This window comes from Oncorhynchus clarkii, chromosome 19 (assembly GCF_045791955.1).
Source record: "Oncorhynchus clarkii lewisi isolate Uvic-CL-2024 chromosome 19, UVic_Ocla_1.0, whole genome shotgun sequence".
Lineage (NCBI taxonomy): Eukaryota > Metazoa > Chordata > Actinopteri > Salmoniformes > Salmonidae > Oncorhynchus > Oncorhynchus clarkii.
The window spans coordinates 61703368-61726238 of NC_092165.1; the positions used below are offsets into that span (position 1 = coordinate 61703368).

The following is a 22871-nucleotide window of genomic DNA, read 5'->3' on the forward strand; positions in this document are numbered from 1 at the left end:
AACTTTTGATGTCAATTAGACAAAAAGGTGTATTTATGCCACGTTCAAAACAACTGGGAACTCGGAAGAATACGAGGTCACATCATGACATCAGTGATCTTCAGGTCGGAGTTCAAGAGGCCCGAGTTCCCGAGTTGGATTACAGTTCAAAAAATGTTTTCCCCTGTCGGAGCTCTTTTTTTTCCGAGTTCCCAGTTGTTTTGAACGCGACATTAGACCTGACGCTGCTGAATACGTCATCCACCAGCGACAGACGCTTCTGTGCGACATTTGTTTACAGCACACGATGGCGTCGGTGGATTTGAGAGGTAGCGAAGTGTTTCTTTCATTAATTGAAAAGTAATGTATTGTGTGTCCGATTGAAAATCGAAGAAATAGTCATGAACACTAATGTATCTCTCTTACGATTTCTGAGAATTATAATAAATAGCTTTCAGGAACATAATTTGCTTGACGGCACAAAGCTAGCTAGTTTAGCTGGCGCGTTAGCTTAGCAAGACCGCTAACGATCTGTTTACCAAACTAATCAGCCTGTTTTCATCAAAACAATTGTGCACGTTATACCTACACGTTTACCCCTATTCTTGTAATACAACGTGTAACTCCATTCGTTACCTGCTGCTCCTTCTAGATAACAACCTCCTGGGGATATCGTGGGTTGATAGTGGCTGGGTGCCCATCCTCAACCCTGGCAACGTACTGGACTATTTCTCCGAGAGGAGTAATCCGTTCTACGACCGCACCTGTAACAACGAGGTGGTGAAGATGCAGCGGCTCACTCTGGAACATCTCAAGTAAAGGGTTTATTTTGTTATTGGCTTTGAATATGGCTGACACACTGGCTATTAGCCGGTTTCCAGTGTAAAAGGGAAGGGGGGGGGTACCTAGTCAGTTGTCCAACTGAATGTATTCAACTGTAATGTGTCGCATTTAACGAAACCCCTCTGAATCAGAGAGGTGCGGGGAGCTGCCTTAAATCGACCTCCACGTCTTCTGTGCCATTGGGAACAGTGGGTTAACTGCCTTGTTCAGGGGAACAGTGGGTTAACTGCCTTGCTCAGGGGAACAGTGGGTTAACTGCCTTGTTCAGGGGAACAGTGGGTTAACTGCCTTGTTCAGGGGAACAGTGGGTTAACTGCCTTGTTCAGGGGAACAGTGGGTTAACTGCCTTGTTCAGGGGAACAGTGGGTTAACTGCCTTGGTCAGGGGAACAGTGGTTTAACTGCCTTGTTCAGGGGAACAGTGGGTTAACTGCCTTGTTCAGGGGAACAGTGGGTTAACTGCCTTGCTCAGGGGCAGAACGACAGATTTTTACCATGTCAGCTCGGGGTGTCAATCCAGCAACTTTCCAGTTACTAGTCCAATGCTCTAATCAGTAGGCTACCAGGGATTGTTACCTTAAAATAGTGATTTATTAGGCCAACATATTACTCGTTACATCTATTACACTAACACTGCCCCTGACACAGATTAAGCCGACTAGTCCCATTGACAGTGTCCATTGAAAATGCTTTTTTGGTCCAGGACTAGGATCCAGGAACTGTGTCAGCAAAACTGTCCGTCCATCCCATGGATCATTTTCTGTGAGTGTAATAATATAGTTACTAGCCTAACTGACATACATTTGTGTGTCTATTTCAGTCAGATGGTTGGAGTGGAGTACATTCTCCTTCATGCCCAGGAGCCCATCCTCTACATCATCAGGAAACAGCAGAGACAGTCTCCTACTCAGGGTGATCCACAGAGGACACACACCACAGACTTCTGACACACACACACCACAGACTTCCGACACACACACACCACAGACTTCCGACACACACACACCACAGACTTCCGACACACACACACCACAGACTTCCGACACACACACACCACAGACTTCCGACACACACACACCACAGACTTCCGACACACACACACCACAGACTTCCGACACACACACACTACAGAAAACATCTTTATCAATACCTCTTGGAAAGGTTACGTCATGTTCCTTTATTCCTCTAATTCTACATCCTACTATCCTATCATTCTACTCTACAGTTGAAGTCGGAAGTTTACATACACTTAGGTTGGAGTCATTAAAACTCGTTTTTCAACCACTCCACAAATTTCTTGTTAGTTTTGGCAAGTCGGTTAGGACATCTACTGTGTGCATGACACAAGTCATTTTCCCACCAATTGTTTACAGACAGATTATTTCACTTATAATTCACTGTATCACAATTCCAGTGGGTCAGAAGTTTACACACACTAAGTTGATTGTGCCTTTAAACAGCTTGGAGAATTCCAGAAAATGATGTCATGGCTTTAGAAGCTTCTGATAGGCTAATTGACATAATTTGAGTCAATTGGAGGTGTACCTGTGGATGTATTTCAAGGTCTACCTTCAAACTCAGTGCCTCTTTGCTTGACATCATGGGAAAATCAAAAGAAATCAGCCAAGACCTTAGAAAAAAAATGGTAGACCTCCACAAGTCTGGTTCATCCTCGGGAACAATTTCTAAACACCTGAAGGTACCATGTTCATCTGTAGAAACAATAGTACGCAAGTATAAACACCATGGGACCACGCAGCCGTCATACCGCTCAGGAAGGAGACGCATTCTGTCTACTAGAGATGAACGTACTTTGGTGCGAAAAGTGCAAATCAATCCCAGAACAACAGCAAAGGACCTTGTGAAGATGCTGGAGGAAACAGGTACAACAGTATCTATATCCACAGTAAAACAAGTCCTATATCAACATAACCTGAAAGGCCGCTCAGCAAGGAAGAAGCCACTGCTCCAAAACCGCCATAAAAAAGCCTGACTATTGTTTGCAACTGCACATGGGGACAAAGATTGTACTTTTTGGAGAAATTTTCTCTGGTCTGAAAAATAAATAGAACTGTTTGGCCATAATGACCATCGTTATGTTTGGTGGAAAAAGGGGGAGCTAGCAAGTCGAAGAACACCATCCCAACCGTGAAGCACGGGGGTGGCAGCATCATGTTGTGGGGGTGCTTTGCTGCAGGAGGGACTGGTGCGCTTCACAAAATAGAGGGCATCATGAGGAGGGAAAATTATGTGGATATATTGAAGCAACATCCCAAGACATCAGTCAGGAAGTTAACGCTTGGTTGCAAATGGGTCTTCCAAATGGACAATAACCCCAAGCATATTTCCAAAGTTGTGGCAAAATGGCTTACGTACAACAAAGTCAAGGTATTGGAGTGGCCATCACAAAATTTACCCAACTTATTGTGGGAAGCTTGTGGAAGGCTACCCGAAACGTTTGACCCAAGATAAACAATTTAAAGGCAATGCTACCAAATACTAGTTGAGCGTATGTAAACTTCTGACCCACTGGGAATGTGATGAAAGAAATAAAAGCTGAAATAAATCATTCTCTCTACTATTATTCTGCCAGTTCATATTCTTAAAATAAAGTGGTGGTCCTAACTGACCTAAGACAGGGACTTTTTTACTAGGATTAAATATCAGGAATTGTGAAAAACGGAGTTTAAATGTAATTGGCTAAGGTGTATATACACTTCCGACTTCAACTGTATATTGTGAGCTCATCTTCCCATGTCCTTTATTCCCGGCTCTAATTCTATATCCTGTACTCTATATTGTGTGTTTGTTTCCCCAGTCATCCCTTTGTCTGACTACTACATTATAGCCGGAGTGGTGTATCAGGCTCCTGATCTGGGAACAGTTATTGGATCCAGAGTGGTAAGAGAGAGTTAACCCCCTGGCCATGTCATTACTATGCTATAGTGTTATGACTATGTTGTTATAACTGTCATTACTATGTTATTATTTTGGGTTTTTAGAAAAGAGTGGAATTATCTTGGTTTATGTCGTGGTCAATTCCATTTAAATTCCAGTCAATTCAGAAAGTAAATAAAAAAAAAATTTAAGTATTGGAAGAGAATTGGAATTGCAGTATACTTCCTGAATTGACCTGAATTGGAATTGATCTCAATCCTGGTTGACATATGAGCTGATGGGGTTCGGTCGTCATGTGTATTGACTGCTGTTATTCTCCCCACAGCTGTCTGCTGTCCACGGTGTCCAGTCTGCCTTCGATGAGGCCATGTCGTACTGTCGCTATCACCCATCTAAAGGATACTGGTGGCACTTCAAAGACCAGGAGGAGAGAGGTATGTTTGCCAGTGTTGGTGTCAATTCTAGTCAATTCAGAAAGTACACTGAAATTCTAATTCTTTTCAATGAGGGAAATGTGGAATGGGGATTTGGTGAACTCTAACCCTTGGTTGTGGTTTGTATTACAGTTTTTTTTGCTGTATTTTTACAGGGGAGTTTATTGGTCCATTGGTATTCATTCCGAACAATAAATCATTATTTTTAATGTGTGATGCCTATCAAAAGCATGTTTCACTAAACACGGCCTAAGGCAGGAAGGAAGTAAATCATGGCTTTCCCGTGACCTTTATAGCACATGTATCTAATGTATTTCAACCATTCATAATAAATAATAATAAATAATTAACTATAGCTGTATATTTACTATTCTAACCTACGTATACTAAATATTCGATCCACATAATGTCTATACACCCGTCACATGTATATATTTATACTCTATACACCCGTATATATTAATACTCTATACACCCGTCACCTGTATATATTTATACTCTATACACCCGTATATATTTATACTCTATACACCCGTATATATTTATACTCTATACACCCGTCACATGTATATATTTATACTCTATACACCCGTATATATTTATACTCTATACACCCGTATATATTAATACTCTATACACCCGTCACATGTATATATTTATACTCTATACACCCGTCACATGTATATATTTATACTCTATACACCCGTATATATTTATACTCTATACACCCGTATATATTAATACTCTATACACCCGTCACATGTATATATTTATACTCTATACACCCGTATATATTAATACTCTATACACCCGTATATATTAATACTCTATACACCCGTCACATGTATATATTTATACTCTATACACCCGTATATATTAATACTCTATACACCCGTATATATTTGCACTCTATACACCTGTCACATGTATATATTTATACTCTATACACCCGTATATATTTATACTCTATACACCCGTCACATGTATATATTTATACTCTATACACCCGTATATATTTATACTCTATACACCCGTATATATTTATACTCTATACACCCGTCACATGTATATATTTATACTCTATACACCCGTCACCGTATATATTTATACTCTATACACCTGTCACCGTATATATACTCCGGACTCCGACATTGTTCGTTCTAATATTTATATATTTCTTAATTTCATTCTTTTACTTTTAGATTTGTGTCTATTGTTGTGAATTGTTAGATACTACTGCACTGTTGGAGCTCGGAAACACAAGCATTTCACTACACCAGCAATAACATCTGCTAAATATGTGTATGTGACCAATAACATCTGTTAAATATGTGTATGGACCAATAACATCTGTTAAATATGGACCAATAACATCTGTTAAATATGTGTATGGACCAATAACATCTGTTAAATATGTGTATGGACCAATAACATCTGTTAAATATGTGCATGTGACCAATAACATCTGTTAAATATGTGTATGGACCAATAACATCTGTTAAATATGTGCATGTGACCAATAACATCTGTTAAATATGTGTATGGACCAATAACATCTGTTAAATATGTGTATGGACCAATAACATCTGTTAAATATGTGCATGTGACCAATAACATCTGTTAAATATGTGTATGGACCAATAACATCTGTTAAATATGTGTATGGACCAATAACATCTGTTAAATATGTGCATGTGACCAATAACATCTGTTAAATATGTGTATGGACCAATAACATCTGTTAAATATGTGCATGTGACCAATAACATCTGTTAAATATGTGTATGGACCAATAACATCTGTTAAATATGTGTATGGACCAATAACATCTGTTAAATATGTGCATGTGACCAATAACATCTGTTAAATATGTGTATGGACCAATAACATCTGTTAAATATGTGCATGTGACCAATAAAACGTGATTTTTTAAAAATTGGATGTCTATAGATGCCAAAGCCAAGCCGAAGTCGAAGAAGAAAGAGGAACCCAGTTCCCTGTTCCAGAGGCAACGTGTTGACACACTTCTACTCGATTTGAGGTCCAAGTTTCCTCCCACGTTTTATCAGGTAAGAGACGCCACCAATCAGTCAGAATTATGGATCGTGTTGCTAATATCTCAGCCAATATACGCCACCAATCAGTTAGTCAGAATTATGGATCGTGTTGCTAATATCTCAGCCATACACCGATTCATTCATTTGTAACAGTGTATTATTGAGGTTCACATTTGCTCATTTATATTCTGTGTGTAATTTATTTTTATTTTATTTTTTATTTTGCAACAATTTTAGCCTAAGCCTGGTGAGAAGCCCATCCCAGGTAAGAGTGTACCGCTAATATTGCAGAACCATTTGCTATTCTTTTACGATGGGATTTAGACATTTAACAACAACTCAAATGTTGATGAACATTACTGTTGGAAAAGGTTCGGTCATGTTTCCCGAATCTGGACATGTCGGAGTCTTGTTTTGCCACCTTGTGTCTAATCTACTGTATCGGTTCTGTTGTAGTGGAGGTGAAGAAGGAGACTGAACCCCCTGTAGAGCTGGTGAAACAGGAAGAGAGAGAGAGAGAGCCAGCCACCAAGACCTCTGCTCCAGCTCCCCCCAGCAGCAAACCACCTCCAGAGAAACGGGCCAGGCTACAGTGATGACCGATGGCCACTCCTGTATATATTTCTGATTATGTCCATCCTTAAAAGAAAATAATAAGAAAAATAAAAAAAACTCACATTGCTCTTGCCAGTATCACCTTTTGTTAATTCTAGCTTATATGTGAGCCTCTTGGACTTCGTCATGATGTCCATTCTCACTTTGGCAAGGCACACTGAAAGGACATATGGGACAGGTACAACCCTATCTGACTGAACAAGGCTAAGGAAGTGGTTTGTGTCTGATGGAAGGTGTGTGGAAATGGACCGACATCCCAGTTTCAAGACCAAACAGACCATAACAACCCATCATCCTGTTTCTGAAGGGCTTGGAATGGCATTAGGCAAATGAATAGTCACAAATGGCACCCTATTCCCTACATAGTTCACTACTTTTGACCAGGGCCCTAATAGGCCCTAGTCAAAAGTAGTGCACTAAATAGGGAATAGGGTGCCATTTGGGATGCTGGCATGAGCAGACATTATGAGTTGTCTGTCCCAGTACCAGGCCTCATGGGACATTCCATCCATGTTCTAGAACTGTCTAGTTACTGACAACATGCACATCTTACTATCGCCCCAAGACTTCTCTCTGTGATGACGCTAGAGGTGAGAGGTTAAGGACCCGAGTGGATTTACAATTTGCAGTTTTTTTGAGGGTAACAACAGTGAGATCACCGGTAAATCTCTATGCACTGTTGACATCAGCAGTATCTTACTCAGTCGTGACTGTGGGGAGACTTGTTTTTTGGGGGCGTTATCTCTGAAGCATAAATAAACATCCACACAATTTATTTTTTCAATATGTAATTGTTTTTTTTCCACGTCAAGTGATCCTGAATCCATTGTCTGTTTTCATTGAAAAAAAAATGTTTCATGCTTTTCTGAATATAATAATTTTCAAAAATTCTGCAGTGACTTGAGTTTGTCATTATTCATCAAAACATGTATTTTTTAATGTGATTAAATGTATGTAATCTAATGTAGCCAGGTGTGGTCAATATAGATAGTCTGCTTTGGACATCAGCTATGGGATCCTCCTGAGATATTGAAGAGCCTTGCAGTTGGACCAATCTCATTTGATGAGAGTCAAGGAGATTTTAGTGTCTAGATGATTTAACTTGATGATCAATTAATATTTTTGACTAGTAACTTGAAAAATCTGTCATGATTGAAAATACAGCAGTGGAAGTCATGCCACAACACTCAGGGCTCCAGAGTGGCACAGTGGTCTAAGGCACTGCAACTCAGTGCTAGAGGTGTCACTACAGACCCTGGTTTGATTCCAGGCTGTATTACAACCGTACAGTGATTGGGAGTCCCATAGGGTGATGCACAATTGGCCCAGCGTTGTCTGGGTTAGGGTTTGGCCTGGGTAGGACTTCATTGTAAATAAGAATTTGTTCTTAACTGATTTTCCTGGTTAAATAAAAAATATGGCACATCGAGATTTTCTGAAAATCAGTACAGTACCAAAAGGGGGCGCTATTTAGCTAGTGTAATATTGTGTGACCGTTTTCAAACTACCCTCACAGAGTTGTCTTTGCTACACTCTTTTTCCATTGCCCGTTTGTTTATGTAAAGAAGGGTTAGTGCTATCAGGAATCCTTGGGATGTCATTATCCTAAACTCTAACCTTAACCATAACTCTTACCCTGAACCTTTTTAAAATGTCAACTTCAATGGGCAGGGAAGAAGAAGAAGAAGAAGCAGCACGCAGGGCGTGGTGGGATAGGAAGACTTTCTCAGTGGAGGACCGAGTACAGTGCCCCAGCTGGCTAGTTGCAGAGAAGATGGCTGCAGTGTGGATTTTCAGGACAGTGTCTGAAAACACTGCACTGTTGGTAATGTTTCACGACGGCTAGCCTTCGTGTCGCCCCTTTTATTTAGTCGTTTTTTTTTCTCCCAAGGAAATCGAAGGGGATAAAACATGGGATCTCAAACTCTACAGATCCTCAGGCAAGGGGTCTGGGCTTCAATCACAGGCGGATGGTACTATGATCCCCATCAAAATACATTTGTCAATGCTCTACACCTCTACCTCTGGCTATTCCTACTATGTTTCCCCTTCACGCTTTACATGGTAAGTGTGTGTGTGTATTAACATGATATCCAATCTCAGCAAAGCAAGTCTGGGTTTACCGTTAGAGGATCTTCCCTGGCTGTAATGTCATGCTAGCCAAACCGCTAATGCTAACAGCTATACCGTTGGCTAGTAAGGTTAGCCAACTAGCCAAACCGCTAAAGCTAACAGCTATACCGTTGGCTAGTAAGGTTAGCCAACTAGCCAAACCGCTAATGCTAACAGCTATACCGTTGGCTAGTAAGGTTAGCCAACTAGCCAAACCGCGGATGCTAATGCTAACAGCTATACCGTTGGTTAGCCAACTAGCCAAACCGCGGATGCTAATGCTAACAGCTAACCGTTGGCTAGTAAGGTTAGCCAACTTGCTATTTAGCTATCTAGTTAACGTTACCTAGATAACTAGCTAGGTTGCTAGGTATTCTTTGTTTGAGATCTAAATGTTTCCCTCGAATAAAACAAAATAAATACCAGCGGACGTAACTGTTCGCTCCTTGTTTTCAGGTTCACCGCTATGTTTTGTTGTCAGGTGTGACATTTTATTCCGCCATCTGTCATTGTTAGCTGACCACATTTTACATTGTCCATAAAAAAAAAAATCAGATTGAGGGAAATACTTTAAGCTCGACCAGGTTTGACTAACCAAACCCCCGGGCAACAAGTCGTGGCTAATACGTCTGTTGTACATAAACAACAAAGATAGCTAATTAATAGAAAACAGATATTATGTTTGCAACCTTCGCACCCCCACCGCCCCAAGCCACATTGACAGCGATCTATCTCAGTCTATTATTAGCTAACAATGTATGTCTTGTCTCTCGTATACTGGTGGCAAGATCTACCAGATATTCAAGCTGACCCATCTTGTCAGCAAGCCAGCACAAAAACAGACTTCTAGGAAATGTTGTCATGAAACAAAACAACAACGATATTTTGGAATGGTTGGAGAGTAGGATAGATTACAAACTTCTGCACAGTCAAATATTCCTGCCCCACAAACATCACGTTACTGTAAACACTACCTGCAAAACCAAATGTAAATGAGTGATCTTTAAAACAGCATTTTATATGTGCCTCACTTTCAATATTGAGGGGCTATAGTTACAGCTGTTTCCAATTGAAATGTTACTCAGTCCAGTTGCTTGGTGTTGTGTAATTAGGCCAGATCTGTGATTGAGTAGCAATGGTTTTGCTTTGACTCAAGTCAGGATATGTATTCCAAGTTCTTTGATTTAACTCAGGATGTTTTTTAAATTTTATTTGACCTATTTAACTAGGCAAGTCAGTGAAGAACAAATTATTATTTACAATGACGGCCTAGGAACAGCGGGTTAACTGCCTTGTTCAGGGGCAGAGGGACAGATTTGTACCTTGTCAGCTCGGGGATTCAATCTAGGGACTTTTGGGTTAATGGCCCAATGCTCTAACCACTAGGCTGCCTGCTATCTGTATACCAAGTGCTTTGATTTAAGTCAGAATGTGTGACAGGGAGGGTATAAATAGTGTGATTTTTCTGAATGCTCTGAGAGAGAGAGACTGAGCATCACTGGTGTTACCCATAGGCTAATAAATACATTTACTGACTGAACATGGGTGGCAGGTAGCCTGGTGGTTAGAGCGTTGGGCCAGTAACCGAAAGGTTGCTAGATTGAATCCCTGAGCTGACAAGGTCAAAATCTGTCGTTCTGCCCCCTGAACACGGCAGTTAACCCACTGTTCCCCGGTAGGCTGTCATTGAAAATAAGAATTTGTTCTTAGACTGACTTGCCTAGTTAAATACAACAATCTGTAATGGGAATATAGCGGAGGTTGTTCACTATACTGACGTGATGACTCCATTTACCACTATGATGACTAATCACTTTTCACTAGACCTGGAAACCTGCTAGCTCTCTGAGCTAACACAGTCTTGCAGACAACCCGGGTTCGATGGCTGGTCAGTTAACAAAACGCTGACTCTCATTTACTGGAGGGGGGAAAGACTATGTAAATAGCACTTGTCTTTTATGGGGGGGGAGGGGGTTCTAAGTTGTATTTGTGTTCTACTATTGAAAGAAAGCAAACATCAGTCCTTGGATGGACAATCAAGTTTTATTGTAGTTGTAGTTGAACGCGCTGCTTTTAAATTGCTCTGTATAAAGAGTGTCTGCTAAAATTACTCAAATATAAATAAATATAAATGTCAAATGTGTGTCTTCCAGGCACTCCCGCCCACCATGGTGATAGTAGGGATCTACTGTGGTGTGATAGCTGGTATGTTCCTGCTGCTGAAGACTGTGAACTACCGGCTGCATCATGCCCTGGACGAGGGAGAGGTGGTGGAGCACCGGGCCAAGGAGAAAGAGAGCAACAGAACCAGCAGCGAGGGGGCCAACGAGGGAGACGCCACACGTCAGGAGGACAGTAATGGACCAGGGTCAGTTAAGGCGTCGTCATGCAACCCAGCCGAAAAACATCCAAATGAATGACAGGATTTCTTGAGTTATCTTAGATGAATTCTGACTATTTTGGGGACTGGCTTCGGCATCTTAACATGGACAAACAGTGCTGCTCCCCCCCCCCCCCCCCTCGTTTTTCAAGCAAAGGTATTGTTAGGGAGTATCGTTGGGTTCGGCTAGCCGAGACCGGCTAGGCGTCAGCCGAACTGAAGCATGCTTGATGCCTTTAGTGAGCTCTCCGGTTCAGGGTTGATGTTGGTGGGGGTACTTTTTAGATATTGTTACTCTAACTTTTCACTATCATAAATATACTTTTTTAGATGGCTGAAGCAAGGACACACATTGTTTTCAGAAAAGTGTTTTTCATCACTAAATGGCAAGCATACCCCATCTATTATCTTGTAGGGCTGTGGTTTATTGGATACTTGGGCACCTGACCTGACCCTAACATCAGAGATGAATCATGGATTTAATTTTCTCTGGTGGTGTGAAGTAAGCTAGGTGTTTGTGGGCCAGGGTCAAAGGGTCAAATCTGTTGTTGTGGAGACGGGGACTGAGCATGTTTCACATATATGTTTGCTGTGCAAATCAATTCAGCTAGCAAGCTACCTATTCACCTCAAGGCCACAAGACCAGTGAGGAAAGAGACTGATTTTGGCAGTCAAACATATTTTTGTTAGTGGAAATAGGCCTAGTTCACATTTTTAGAAACAACGAAACCTAATGTGTGAGGTCGCGACTTGTTAACTTACTGCCCAAACCCCTGTAGAGTGAATCATTCTCACATTCCTGAAGGAGACCAAAGCAGAGCAGCTTGGAGTGGACTGGGGAGCAGGATGCTAAGAAAAATAAGGGAGAAATGAGAGCCCTCCTCCACAGCAGTAGCTGAGTCTGTGTGTTGCCCTCCTCCACAGCAGTAGCTGAGTCAGTGTGTTACCCTCCACCACAGCAGTAGCTGAGTCAGTGTGTTACCCTCCTCCACAGCAGTAGCTGAGTCTGTGTGTTGCCCTCCTCCACAGCAGTAGCTGAGTCAGTGTGTTACCCTCCACCACAGCAGTAGCTGAGTCAGTGTGTTACCCTCCACCACAGCAGTAGCTGAGTCAGTGTGTTACCCTCCACCACAGCAGTAGCTGAGTCAGTGTGTTACCCTCCACCACAGCAGTAGCTGAGTCAGTGTGTTACCATCCACCACAGCAGTAGCTGAGTCAGTGTGTTACCATCCACCACAGCAGTAGCTGAGTCAGTGTGTTACCCTCCTCCACAGCAGTAGCTGAGTCAGTGTGTTACCCTCCTCCACAGCAGTAGCTGAGTCTGTGTGTTACCATCCACCACAGCAGTAGCTGAGTCAGTGTGTTACCCTCCTCCACAGCAGTAGCTGAGTCTGTGTGTTACCCTCCTCCACAGCAGTAGCTCAGTCTGTGTGTTACCCTCCTCCACAGCAGTAGCTGAGTCTGTGTGTTACCCTCCTCCACAGCAGTAGCTGAGTCTGTGTGTTACCCTCCTCCACAGCAGTAGCTGAGTCTGTGTGTTACCCTCCTCCACAGCAGTAGCTGAGTCAGTGTGTTACCCTCCTCCACAGCAGTAGCTGAGTCTGTGTGTTACCCCCCTCCACAGCAGTAGCTGAGTCTGTGTTACCCTCCTCCACAGCAGTAGCTGAGTCAGTGTGTTACCCTCCTCCACAGCAGTAGCTGAGTCAGTGTGTTACCCTCCTCCACAGCAGTAGCTGAGTCTGTGTGTTACCCTCCTCCACAGCAGTAGCCTGCTATTTGCTAAAATAGTCAGAGCTCCAAGTGTCCCAACTGACAGCTTTGGCGCCTGGAACTGATCATTTGAATCTACAGTATGCTTAAGCTATTACTGTCATGGGCAGTGATTGGGGACATATCCCTGTGTAGGGTGCCGTCTTTCAGATGGGATGTTAAACGGGTGTCCTGACTCTCTGTGATGGGACTGAACACGCACCCCTGTGGAGCTCCAGTGTTGAGGATCAACGTGGCACATGTGTTGCTACCTACCCTCACCACCTGGGGGGCGGCCCGTCAGGAAGTCCAGGATCAATTTGCAGAAGGAGGTGTTTAGTCCCAGGGTCCTTAGTGCCGTCAAAGCTCATCACTAAGCTATGGTGTTGAACGCTGAACTGTAGTCAATGAATAACATTCTCACATAAGAGTTCCTTTTGTCCAGGTGGGAAAGGGCAGTGTGGAGTGCAATAGAGATTGCATCATCTGTGGATCTGTTGGGGTGGTATGCAAATTGGAGTGGGTCTAGGGTTTCTGGGATAATGGTGCTGATGTGAGCCATTACCAGCCGTTCAAAGCACTTCATGGCTACAGACGTGAGTGCTACAGGTCTGTAGTCTTATAGGCAGGTTACCTTACTGTTCTTGTGCACCGGGACTATGGTGGTCTGCTTGAAACATGTTGGTATTACAGACTCAATCAGGGACATGTTGAAAATGTCAGTGAAGACACCTGTCAGTTGGTCAGCACATGCCCGGAGCACACGTCCTGGTAATCCGTCTGGCCCCGCAGCCTTGTGTATGTTGACCTGTTTAAAGGTCTTACTCACGTCGGCTACGGAGAGCGTGATCACACAGTCGTCCGGAACAGCTGATGCTCTCATTCATGCCTCATTGTTGCTTGCCTCGCAGCGAGCATAGAAGGGATTTAGCTTGTCTGGTAGGCTCGTGTCACTGGGCAGCTCGCGGCTGTGCTTCCCTTTGTAATGGTATGCAAGCCCTGCCACATAAGACCAGCGTCGGATCCGGTGTAGGATGATTCAATCTTAGCCCTGTATTGACGCTTTGCCTGTTTGATGGTTCGTCGCAGGGCAAGGCGGGATTTCTTATAAGCTTTCGGGTTAGAGTCCCGCACCTTGAAAGCGGCAGCTCTACCCTTTAGCTCAGTGCGAATGTTGCCCGTAACCCAGTAGCCTATTTCTCTCATGTTCATTTGGTTTTCGAAAAACAACTTTCTTTCTTTGTCCAGTAGCCAAACTTCAATCCAAGTCATATTAGCAACCCGTGATAGTTGTTGCATCTTTCGATCTCCCTTCTTTCTTGTCACGTGGAAACCGCTCGCATGTGCGGTGCTCTTTCGGGCACAGTGTCTTACCACTAATTACATTACGGAAACAAACATTTTAGCGTGCTTCTAAATATAACTAAATAATAGTTTTTAAACATTCGGATCTTTTGCCGGTTATTTTGTTGGTGTAGGCTAGGCGTGCCTGCTGGTTGGATGAATTTGGGATTTATCTTCCCACAACTGTTTGCTTTTAGAGTTTGTTTGGAATAGGCTATTTCTTTACTAAGGGGGGGATAGTGGATTTGACACTTTCTTTCTGGACAAGCTGACCAGTAGAATAGGTCAACGCTTCTACTAGGGGGGGGGGGATAGTAGGTTGACACTATTTCTTTACTAAGGGGGGGATAGTAGGTTGACACTATTTCTTTATGGACAAGCTGACCAGTAGAATAGGTCAACGTTTCTACTATGGGGGGATAGTAGGTTGACACAGTGATGTTGCTGTTTGTTACTCGTCTTGTTGGCCGAGGGAAAGTAAGTGTTGTACACTTATGCTTAACATCTTCAAAGTGCACATCAGAATTCGGTAAGAAGGACCTCGCTCTGTTGCATCCTGGAGATGTTCATGTCCTGTTAAGATGAATGACCATCTCATTCTGAGCAGCCTAACCAGGTTACACACCCAATGCATATGAGTCAGGTCAATGTGTCAAATATCCAGTTAGTTAAAATGCTTCTGGTCAAATGTCCATTACCACGTTTTCCTAATGGGAGTGTGTGTGTGTGTGTGTGCGCGCGTGCGCGCGCAGGGACCCTGGTGGGGGTCTAGAGATGGCAGACTTCATTCGAGACGAGACTCCACCAGTAGACTGCAGCTCCAGAAACTCTTATACAGGGATGGACTCCGGTCACCAGGTGAGACAGAATGTTGGGATGGACTCCGGTCACCAGGTGAGACAGAATGTTGGGATGGACTCCGGTCACCAGGTGAGACAGAATGTTGGGATGGACTCCGGTCACCAGGTGAGACAGAATGTTGGGATGGACTCCGGTCACCAGGTGAGACAGAATGTTGGGATGGACTCCTGCCACCAGGTGAGACAGAATGTTGGGATGGACTCCGGTCACCAGGTGAGACAGAATGTTGGGATGGACTCCTGCCACCAGGTGAGACAGAATGTTGGGATGGACTCCTGCCACCAGGCGAGACAGTCTAATGCTTCTCTCTCCTGTGTAATTTGTATTTTGGGGGGATTGATTTGATACTGGAAGCAGTAGTCTGCTCTAGCCGGAGACATTACGTGTATAAAAAATGACAGAGGATAAAATATACTACATATGCCACACGGTTATTTTCATCGTGGTCCTCTAAGATGTTCTATTCTTCAACATTTTTAAGTTTTGACGTCCTGAAAAGGTTACTGATCTAGGAAGGTATTGTTTTATGTCTCTTGTTATGTCTTGATAAGTAGCTCTCCTCCCACCTTTCAGATTGCGTCCGCCAACGGTCATGGAGGAACCACGACAGCCAAAGGTAATAGCCACCGCCGCTCTCATTCCTCAGCCTTCGACACCTGATTGGGTCCCAACGACTGTGAGGCGACAGTTTGTTGTGCAATGTATTTACCTGATATTCTGAGAAGAGCTGTTGAAAGACGTCTAAACTACTCTCGGCCTTCTCCCTCAACTTCAGCTGGGCTTTTCTGCAAGTCATGACTGGCATGTGTACGACAAAATAGGGTGAAAGACGAGAGTTGTAGTTGTATGGCGTTGTCCTCTGTAGTTGTATGGCGTTGTCCTCTGTAGTTGTATGGCGTTGTCCTCTGTAGTTGTATGGCGTTGTCCTCTGTAGTTGTATGGCGTTGTCCTCTGTAGTTGTATGGCGTTGTCCTCTGTAGTTGTATGGCGTTGTCCTCTGTAGTTGTATGGCGTTGTCCTCTGTAGTTGTATGGCGTTGTCCTCTGTAGTTGTATGGCGTTGTCCTCTGTAGTTGTATGGCGTTGTCCTCTGTAGTTGTATGGCGTTGTCCTCTGTAGTTGTATGGCGTTATTCTCTGTAGTTGTATGGCTTTGTACTCTGTAGTTGTATGGCTTTGTCCTCTGTAGTTGTATGGCGTTGTTCTCTGTAGTTGTATGGCTTTGTCCTCTGTAGTTGTATGGCGTTGTCCTCTGTAGTTGTATGGCGTTGTCCTCTGTAGTTGTATGGCGTTGTCCTCTGTAGTTGTATGGCTTTGTCCTCTGTAGTTGTATGGCGTTGTCCTCTGTAGTTGTATGGCGTTGTTCTCTGTAGTTGTATGGCGTTGTTCTCTGTAGTTGTATGGCTTTGTCCTCTGTAGTTGTATGGCTTTGTCCTCTGTAGTTGTATGGCTTTGTCCTCTGTAGTTGTATGGCTTTGTCCTCTGTAGTTGTATGGCTTTGTCCCCTGTAGTTGTATGGTGTTGTCCCTCCCCTAGTCGTATGGTGTTGTCCCTCCCCTAGTCGTATGGCTTTGTCCCTCCCCTAGTCGTATGGCTTTGTCCCTCCCCTAGTCGTATGGCTTTGTCCCTCCCCTAGTCGTATGGCTTTGTCCCTCCCCTAGTCGTATGGCTTTGTCCCTACCCTAGTCGTATGGCTTTGTCCCTACCCTAGTCGTATGGCTTTGTCCCTCCCCTAGTCGTATGGCTTTGTCCCTCCCCTAGTCGTATGGCTTCGTCCCTCCCCTAGTCGTATGGCTTCGTCCCTCCCCTAGTCGTATGGCTTCGTCCCTCCCCTAGTCGTATGGCTTCGTCCCTCCCCTAGTCGTATGGCTTCGTCCCTCCCCTAGTCGTATGGCTTCGTCCCTCCCCTAGTCGTATGGCTTCGTCCCTCCCCTAGTCGTATGGCTTCGTCCCTCCCCTAGTCGTATGGCTTTGTCCCTCCCCTAGTCGTATGGCTTCGTCCCTCCCCTAGTCGTATGGCTTCGTCCCTCCCCTAGTCGTATGGCTTCGTCCCTCCCCTAGTCGTATGGCTTCGTCCCTCCCCTAGTCGTATGGCTTTGTCCCTCCCCTAGTCGTATGGCTTCGTCCCTCCCCTAGTCGTATGGCTGGCGTTGTCCCTCCCCTAGTCGTATGGCTGGCGTTGTCCCTCCCCTAGTCGTATGGCTGGCGTTGTCCCTCCCCTAGTCGTATGGCTGGCGTTGTCCCTCCCCTAGTCGAATGGCTGGCGTTGTCCCTCCCCTAGTCGAATGGCTTGCCAGCCAGCCAGCTAATCAGTCACTGGAGTGGTCTGTTGAAAGACAGAGGGCTTTCTAGACAAATGAACCCTCTGTAGTTCCAGTTGCAGTCCAGGTCCATTGGGTGGAGTGTCGGAGTGAGGCGACTCTGGGGTCCATTGTGTGTCAGCCAGAGCCACTGCATTGTTTGAATTATTCAACATGTTCGCTCTCTGTCTCCTCTCTGATCGGGTCGGCAGAAAGAGAAGAGGCCAGAGCTGAAGTTTGACCAGGGCTCTGTCCCAAATGGCCCCCTTATAAAGTGAACTACATGCAGGGCTCACGGTGAAAAGCAGTGCACTCTATAGGGAATAGTGTTCCATTTGATACAGCCCAGGGGGCTGAGCGGTTTATTCTCCCTCCCCCTGAGGACCAGCCTCCGCTTACTGTCCATTAGAGTGATTTCGGTTGGGATTCAAACCCAAGTAAACACAGTCCATTACAGAGTCTGACTTAGGTTGGGATTCAAACCCAAGTGAACAGAGTCTGTCTTAGGTTGGGATTCAAACCCAAGTAAACACTGTCCATTACAGAGTCTGACTTAGGTTGGGATTCAAACCCAAGTGAACAGAGTCTGACTTAGGTTGGGATTCAAACCCAAGTAAACACAGTCTGACTTAGGTTGGGATTCAAACCCAAGCAAATAAACAACATCTAACATAACACTGCCGTCCACTTTGAATGTGTGTGAAATTTTGAATCCGTGTCGAACTGAATCGTCGCCTTACTCAGGGCAACCACTGACTGAAAATCCTCTGGTCTCTTGGAGAAAGAGCTCTTGTGAAATCATGTTATCATATTTGTTGTGTTAGTTAATGTTTTCTTGGACTCGTGTTTTGGACTTTTGTTTTCCTCAGGAGAGAGACTTTCCTCAAGACTTGAAAACATACGAGAACTCTGTTTTAAACAAGGTTACCTTGTTAACACGTGGCAGGATATCTAATCTTCACAGACTGCCTTACAGACTGCCTTACAGACTGCCTGACACAGACTGCCTGACACAGACTGCCTGACACAGACTGCCTGACACAGACTGCCTGACACAGACTGCCTGACACAGACTGCCTGACACAGACTGCCTGACACAGACTGCCTGACACAGACTGCCTGACACAGACTGCCTGACACAGACTGCCTGACACAGACACTGCCTGACACAGACACTGCCTGACACAGACACTGCCTGACACAGACACTGCCTGACACAGACACTGCCTGACACAGACACTGCCTGACACAGACACTGCCTGACACAGACACTGCCTGACACAGACACTGCCTGACACAGACACTGCCTGACACAGACACTGCCTGACACAGACACTGCCTGACACAGACACTGCCTGACACAGACACCGCCTGACACAGACACCGCCTGACACAGACACCGCCTGACACAGACACCGCCTGACACAGACACCGCCTGACACAGACACCGCCTGACACAGACACCGCCTGACACAGACACCGCCTGACACAGACACCGCCTGACACAGACACCGCCTGACACAGACACCGCCTGACACAGACACCGCCTGACACAGACACCGCCTGACACAGACACTGCCTGACTAGGATGGGCCAATAGAGGAGACTGCTGTACTAGGATGGGCCAATAGAGGAGACTGCTGTACTAGGATGGGCCAATAGAGTTAGATAGAGATGCTCTTAAAACAGACCTTTGCCACTACAGTTCAATTGTCTTTTTAGCTCTCAAGCTGTGTCTTCACTGTCTTCACATAGGACGAACAGGGAGGCAGGTAGCCTAGCGGTTAGTGTTGGACCAGTAACTGCAAGGTTGCTGGTTCGAATCCCCAAGCTGAGAAGGTGAAACGCCTGTGCCCTTGAGCAAGGCACTCAACCCTTATTTGCTCCAGGGGCGCGTACTATTTTGGCTGACCCTATAACACAACAGATTCCACTGCACCTCTCCTCTCTCCATCCTCTCTTCGTCCCCCATCTCCATCCTCTCTTCGTCTCCTCTCTCCGTCCCTCTGTCTCCGTCCCTCTGTCTCCGTCCCTCTGTCTCTGTCCCTCTGTCTCTGTCCCTCTGTCTCTGTCCCTCTGTCTCTGTCCCTCTGTCTCCGTCCCTCTGTCTCCGTCCCTCTGTCTCCGTCCCTCTGTCTCCGTCCCTCTGTCTCCGTCCCTCTGTCTCCGTCCCTCTGTCTCCGTCCCTCTCTCTCTCTCTCCGTCTCCCCTCTCTCTCTCCGTCTCCCCTCTCTCTCTCCGTCTCCCCTCTCTCTCTCCGTCTCCCCTCTCTCTCTCCGTCTCCCCCCTCTCTCTCTGTCTCGTCTGTCCGTCCCTCGGTCTCCTCTCTCCCTCACTGTTTGAGGTTGTGGACATGTGTCTTTTATACTGATAACAAGTTCAAACAGGTGCCATTAATACAGGTAACGCGTGGAGGACAGAGAAGCCTCTTAAAGAAGTTGTTACAGGTCTTTGAGAGCCAGAAATCTTGCTTATTTGTAGGTGACCAAATACTTATTTTCCACCATAATTCGCAAAGAAATTCATTAAAAATCCTACAATGTGATTTTCTGGATTTTTTTTCTAATTTTGTCTAATTTTGTCTGGAGAACTTGCACAATTGGTGGCTGACTAAATACTTGTTTTGCCCCACTGTAGAACAGACCTGAGAACAGATCTTCACTAATTGATCACATAGAAGAGAACTTCACTAATTGATCACATAGAAGAGAACTTCACTAATTGATCACATAGAAGAGAACTTCACTAATTGATCACATAGAAGAGAACTTCACTAATTGATCACATAGAAGAGAACTTCACTAATTGATCACATAGAAGAGAACTTCACTAATTGATCACATAGAAGAGAACTTCACTAATTGATCACATAGAAGAGAACTTCACTAATTGATCTCCTTTCCTCCCCTCCAGACATGATGTCTGACCCAAAGATTTACTGCCTTGTCTCCAGCCACTCCTTCGCCTCCATGCAGCCCTCCACCTCCCTTGGCCCCTCCGAGCTCTCCTGCGACCCTGCAAACCATTGTGGCTCCGCCTCCCACCCCTTCAGCCAATCCATGTCCTCTTGCGACACAGAGGGGTCGGCTCACACCCCTGGGTTACACTCCCAGTCCTTCAGGAAGGAGCCTCGTACCCGAGGTCTACCCCGCACCTCCAGCTCTGCTGGATCAGCCTTCCCCGACCCCTCCCTGCCCTCAGCTGACTTCAGCCTCTACCCCCCTCCTTGGAGAGGGGGCCTGGACCCTGTGTGTGAGCTGGAAGCTGCCAGACCCCGGCGGCCAGGGGCTGAAGCTGGAGGACAGGGGACTACGGAGGGGGCTGCGGCTGAAAGGCTCTGCCAGCAGCATCCGGACCAGGCCTCTACCTCTGGCTGCTCTACAGCCTGCTACAGACACCAGCAGGAATCCTGCAGGCTAGGGCTGGCAGGGGAGGGGGGGTCAGGTTTGTACCAGGCCGACCAGGGTGGTGGTGGTGGTGGTGGTGGTGGTGGTGGTGGGGGGAAGGTCAGTGCAGACAGCCTCCGCAGCCTGAGCACACGTAGCAGCGGCTCCACAGAGAGCTACTGCAGCGGGACGGACAGAGACACCAACAGCACCGTCAGCAGCTTCCACAGCGAGCAGACCAGCTCCACGCACGTGGAGAGTTTACTGTCCCTGTCAGGGGATGAGCAGCGCGGGACAGGGAGGGAGAGGGGAGGTGGGGAGGCTGCTGCTACTGGGCCCGGGTCCACCTCGACAGGGGAGGGCAGGACTTCTACTCTGGGGTCCAGCCTTGGTTCTAGCATCTCAAGAGGACTGAACAGCCTGCCTTCCAGGGAGGCTAATAAGAACCCTCATGCCAATGAGCTAACAGCCAAACAGCCCTCCTCCTCCGCCACGTCCCCCTCTATCACCAACCCCCCAGCCTCGGGCCAGGAGCCTCCAGCTGGCCCCTCCTACAGTAGTAGCATGAGGACCAGTGCTGACGGCTCGGCCTGCACAGCCAGCAGGGAACAGGACCGGGGGAGAGGAGAGAAAGAGGACGTGAAATCCGCCAACCTCGTCCAACGAACTTCTTCCTCCTTGGGAGCCGGGCGCAACAGCGGGCGCCGCCGGACCGGTAAGAAACGGGCGAGCAGCTTCGATGCCAGCCGTCACCGGGACTACGTGTCTTTGCGCGGCATGGCCAAGCCGCGCAGTGCGGTATTCGCTGCCGGGGGTGAGGAGGAGGAGTGGAGCGAAGCCAGTGACCTTAGCTGTGCCTCCAGCCTTCAGTCCACCCAATCACATCACTTCAGCACGGACTCCTCCTCCTCCACCACTTCCCACTCCTGCCACTCCCCCGAGGGACGCTACCGTGCCCTGAAAGTCAAGCACAGCCACTCCCACTCCCACACAGCCGCCACCACAGCCTCCACCTCCTCCTCTTCACAGAAAGCCCAGGCTGAATATGAGACGGGGGGAGGGAGGGCCGGGGGAAGAGGCAAGCGGCGCACATCTGGTCGGACACCCAGCACGGGCAGCGCCAAAACCCACGCCCGGGTGCTGAGCCTGGACAGCGGCACGGCGGCGTCCGCCTGCCTTAACGACACCCACCGCCTGGGGGCCCCCGCCGCCGGGCTCCGACCCCTCACCACCTCCAAATCTGACCTGGAAGCCAAAGAGGGGGAGGTCCTGGACGCTGCGTCCCTATTGGGCAGGGCCTCACAGCTGGAGTCAGTAACCAGGTCCAGGAATAGTCTACCCAGCCAGACAGCCTTCTCTTCAGAGCCCCTGGACACTCCCACCGCCGGCCCTTCACGAGGTGGGTTTCCAGGGTTATAGTTTAGTGGGTTTCTGGGGTTATAGTTTAGTGGGTTATAGTTTAGTGGGTTTCTGGGGTTATAGTTTAGTGGGTTATAGTTTAGTGGGTTTCTAGGGGTTATAGTTTAGTGGGTTTCTAGGGGTTATAGTTTAGTGGGTTTCTAGGGTTATAGTTTAGTGGGTTTCTGGGGTTATAGTTTAGTGGGTTTCTAGGGGTTATAGTTTAGTGGGTTTCTGGGGTTATAGTTTAGTGGGTTATAGTTTAGTGGGTTTCTGGGGTTATAGTTTAGTGGGTTTCTAGGGGTTATAGTTTAGTGGGTTTCTAGGGGTTATAGTTTAGTGGGTTTCTAGGGGTTATAGTTTAGTGGGTTTCTAGGGGTTATAGTTTAGTGGGTTTCTAGGGGTTATAGTTTAGTGGGTTTCTAGGGGTTATAGTTTAGTGGGTTTCTAGGGGTTATAGTTTAGTGGTTTTCTAGGGTTATAGTTTAGTGGGTTTCTGGGGTTATAGTTTAGTGGGT

At 46.1% G+C, this 22871-nt stretch overlaps 2 protein-coding genes across 3 annotated transcripts in view; both read left to right on the forward strand.

The window, feature by feature from the left end:
- Positions 1-256: 256 nt before the first annotated feature.
- LOC139374395 (mediator complex subunit 6) lies at positions 257-7713 on the forward strand. Its single transcript, XM_071115445.1, has 8 exons — positions 257-308; positions 632-794; positions 1642-1733; positions 3640-3722; positions 4045-4153; positions 6104-6222; positions 6448-6475; positions 6667-7713. The coding sequence occupies exons 1-8, from the start codon at positions 287-289 to the stop codon at positions 6804-6806; spliced, it is 756 nt and encodes a 251-aa protein (XP_070971546.1). The 5' UTR covers positions 257-286; the 3' UTR covers positions 6807-7713.
- Positions 7714-8532: 819 nt separating this feature from the next.
- LOC139375461 (pecanex 1) overlaps positions 8533-22871 on the forward strand; it is an 88137-nt gene continuing 73798 nt past the window's right edge. For both annotated transcript variants that reach the window (XM_071117272.1, XM_071117273.1), the window contains exons 1-5: positions 8533-8889; positions 11091-11305; positions 15163-15268; positions 15845-15887; positions 20483-22354. In XM_071117272.1, coding sequence (XP_070973373.1) covers positions 8737-8889; positions 11091-11305; positions 15163-15268; positions 15845-15887; positions 20483-22354 — 2389 coding nt within the window. In that variant the 5' untranslated portion in view covers positions 8533-8736. The remainder of the gene's footprint in view (positions 8890-11090; positions 11306-15162; positions 15269-15844; positions 15888-20482; positions 22355-22871) is intronic.

What these genes read in the sequence shown, in the direction of transcription:
- LOC139374395 (XM_071115445.1), top strand. Translation starts at nt 287, where the DNA reads ATGGCGTCGGTGGATTTGAGAG. An exon ending in CTCACTCTGGAACATCTCAA is followed by an intron (nt 795 to 1,641) that starts GTAAAGGGTTTA and finishes TGTCTATTTCAG; the next exon opens with TCAGATGGTTGGAGTGGAGT. An exon ending in TGGTGAGAAGCCCATCCCAG is followed by an intron (nt 6,476 to 6,666) that starts GTAAGAGTGTAC and finishes GTTCTGTTGTAG; the next exon opens with TGGAGGTGAAGAAGGAGACT.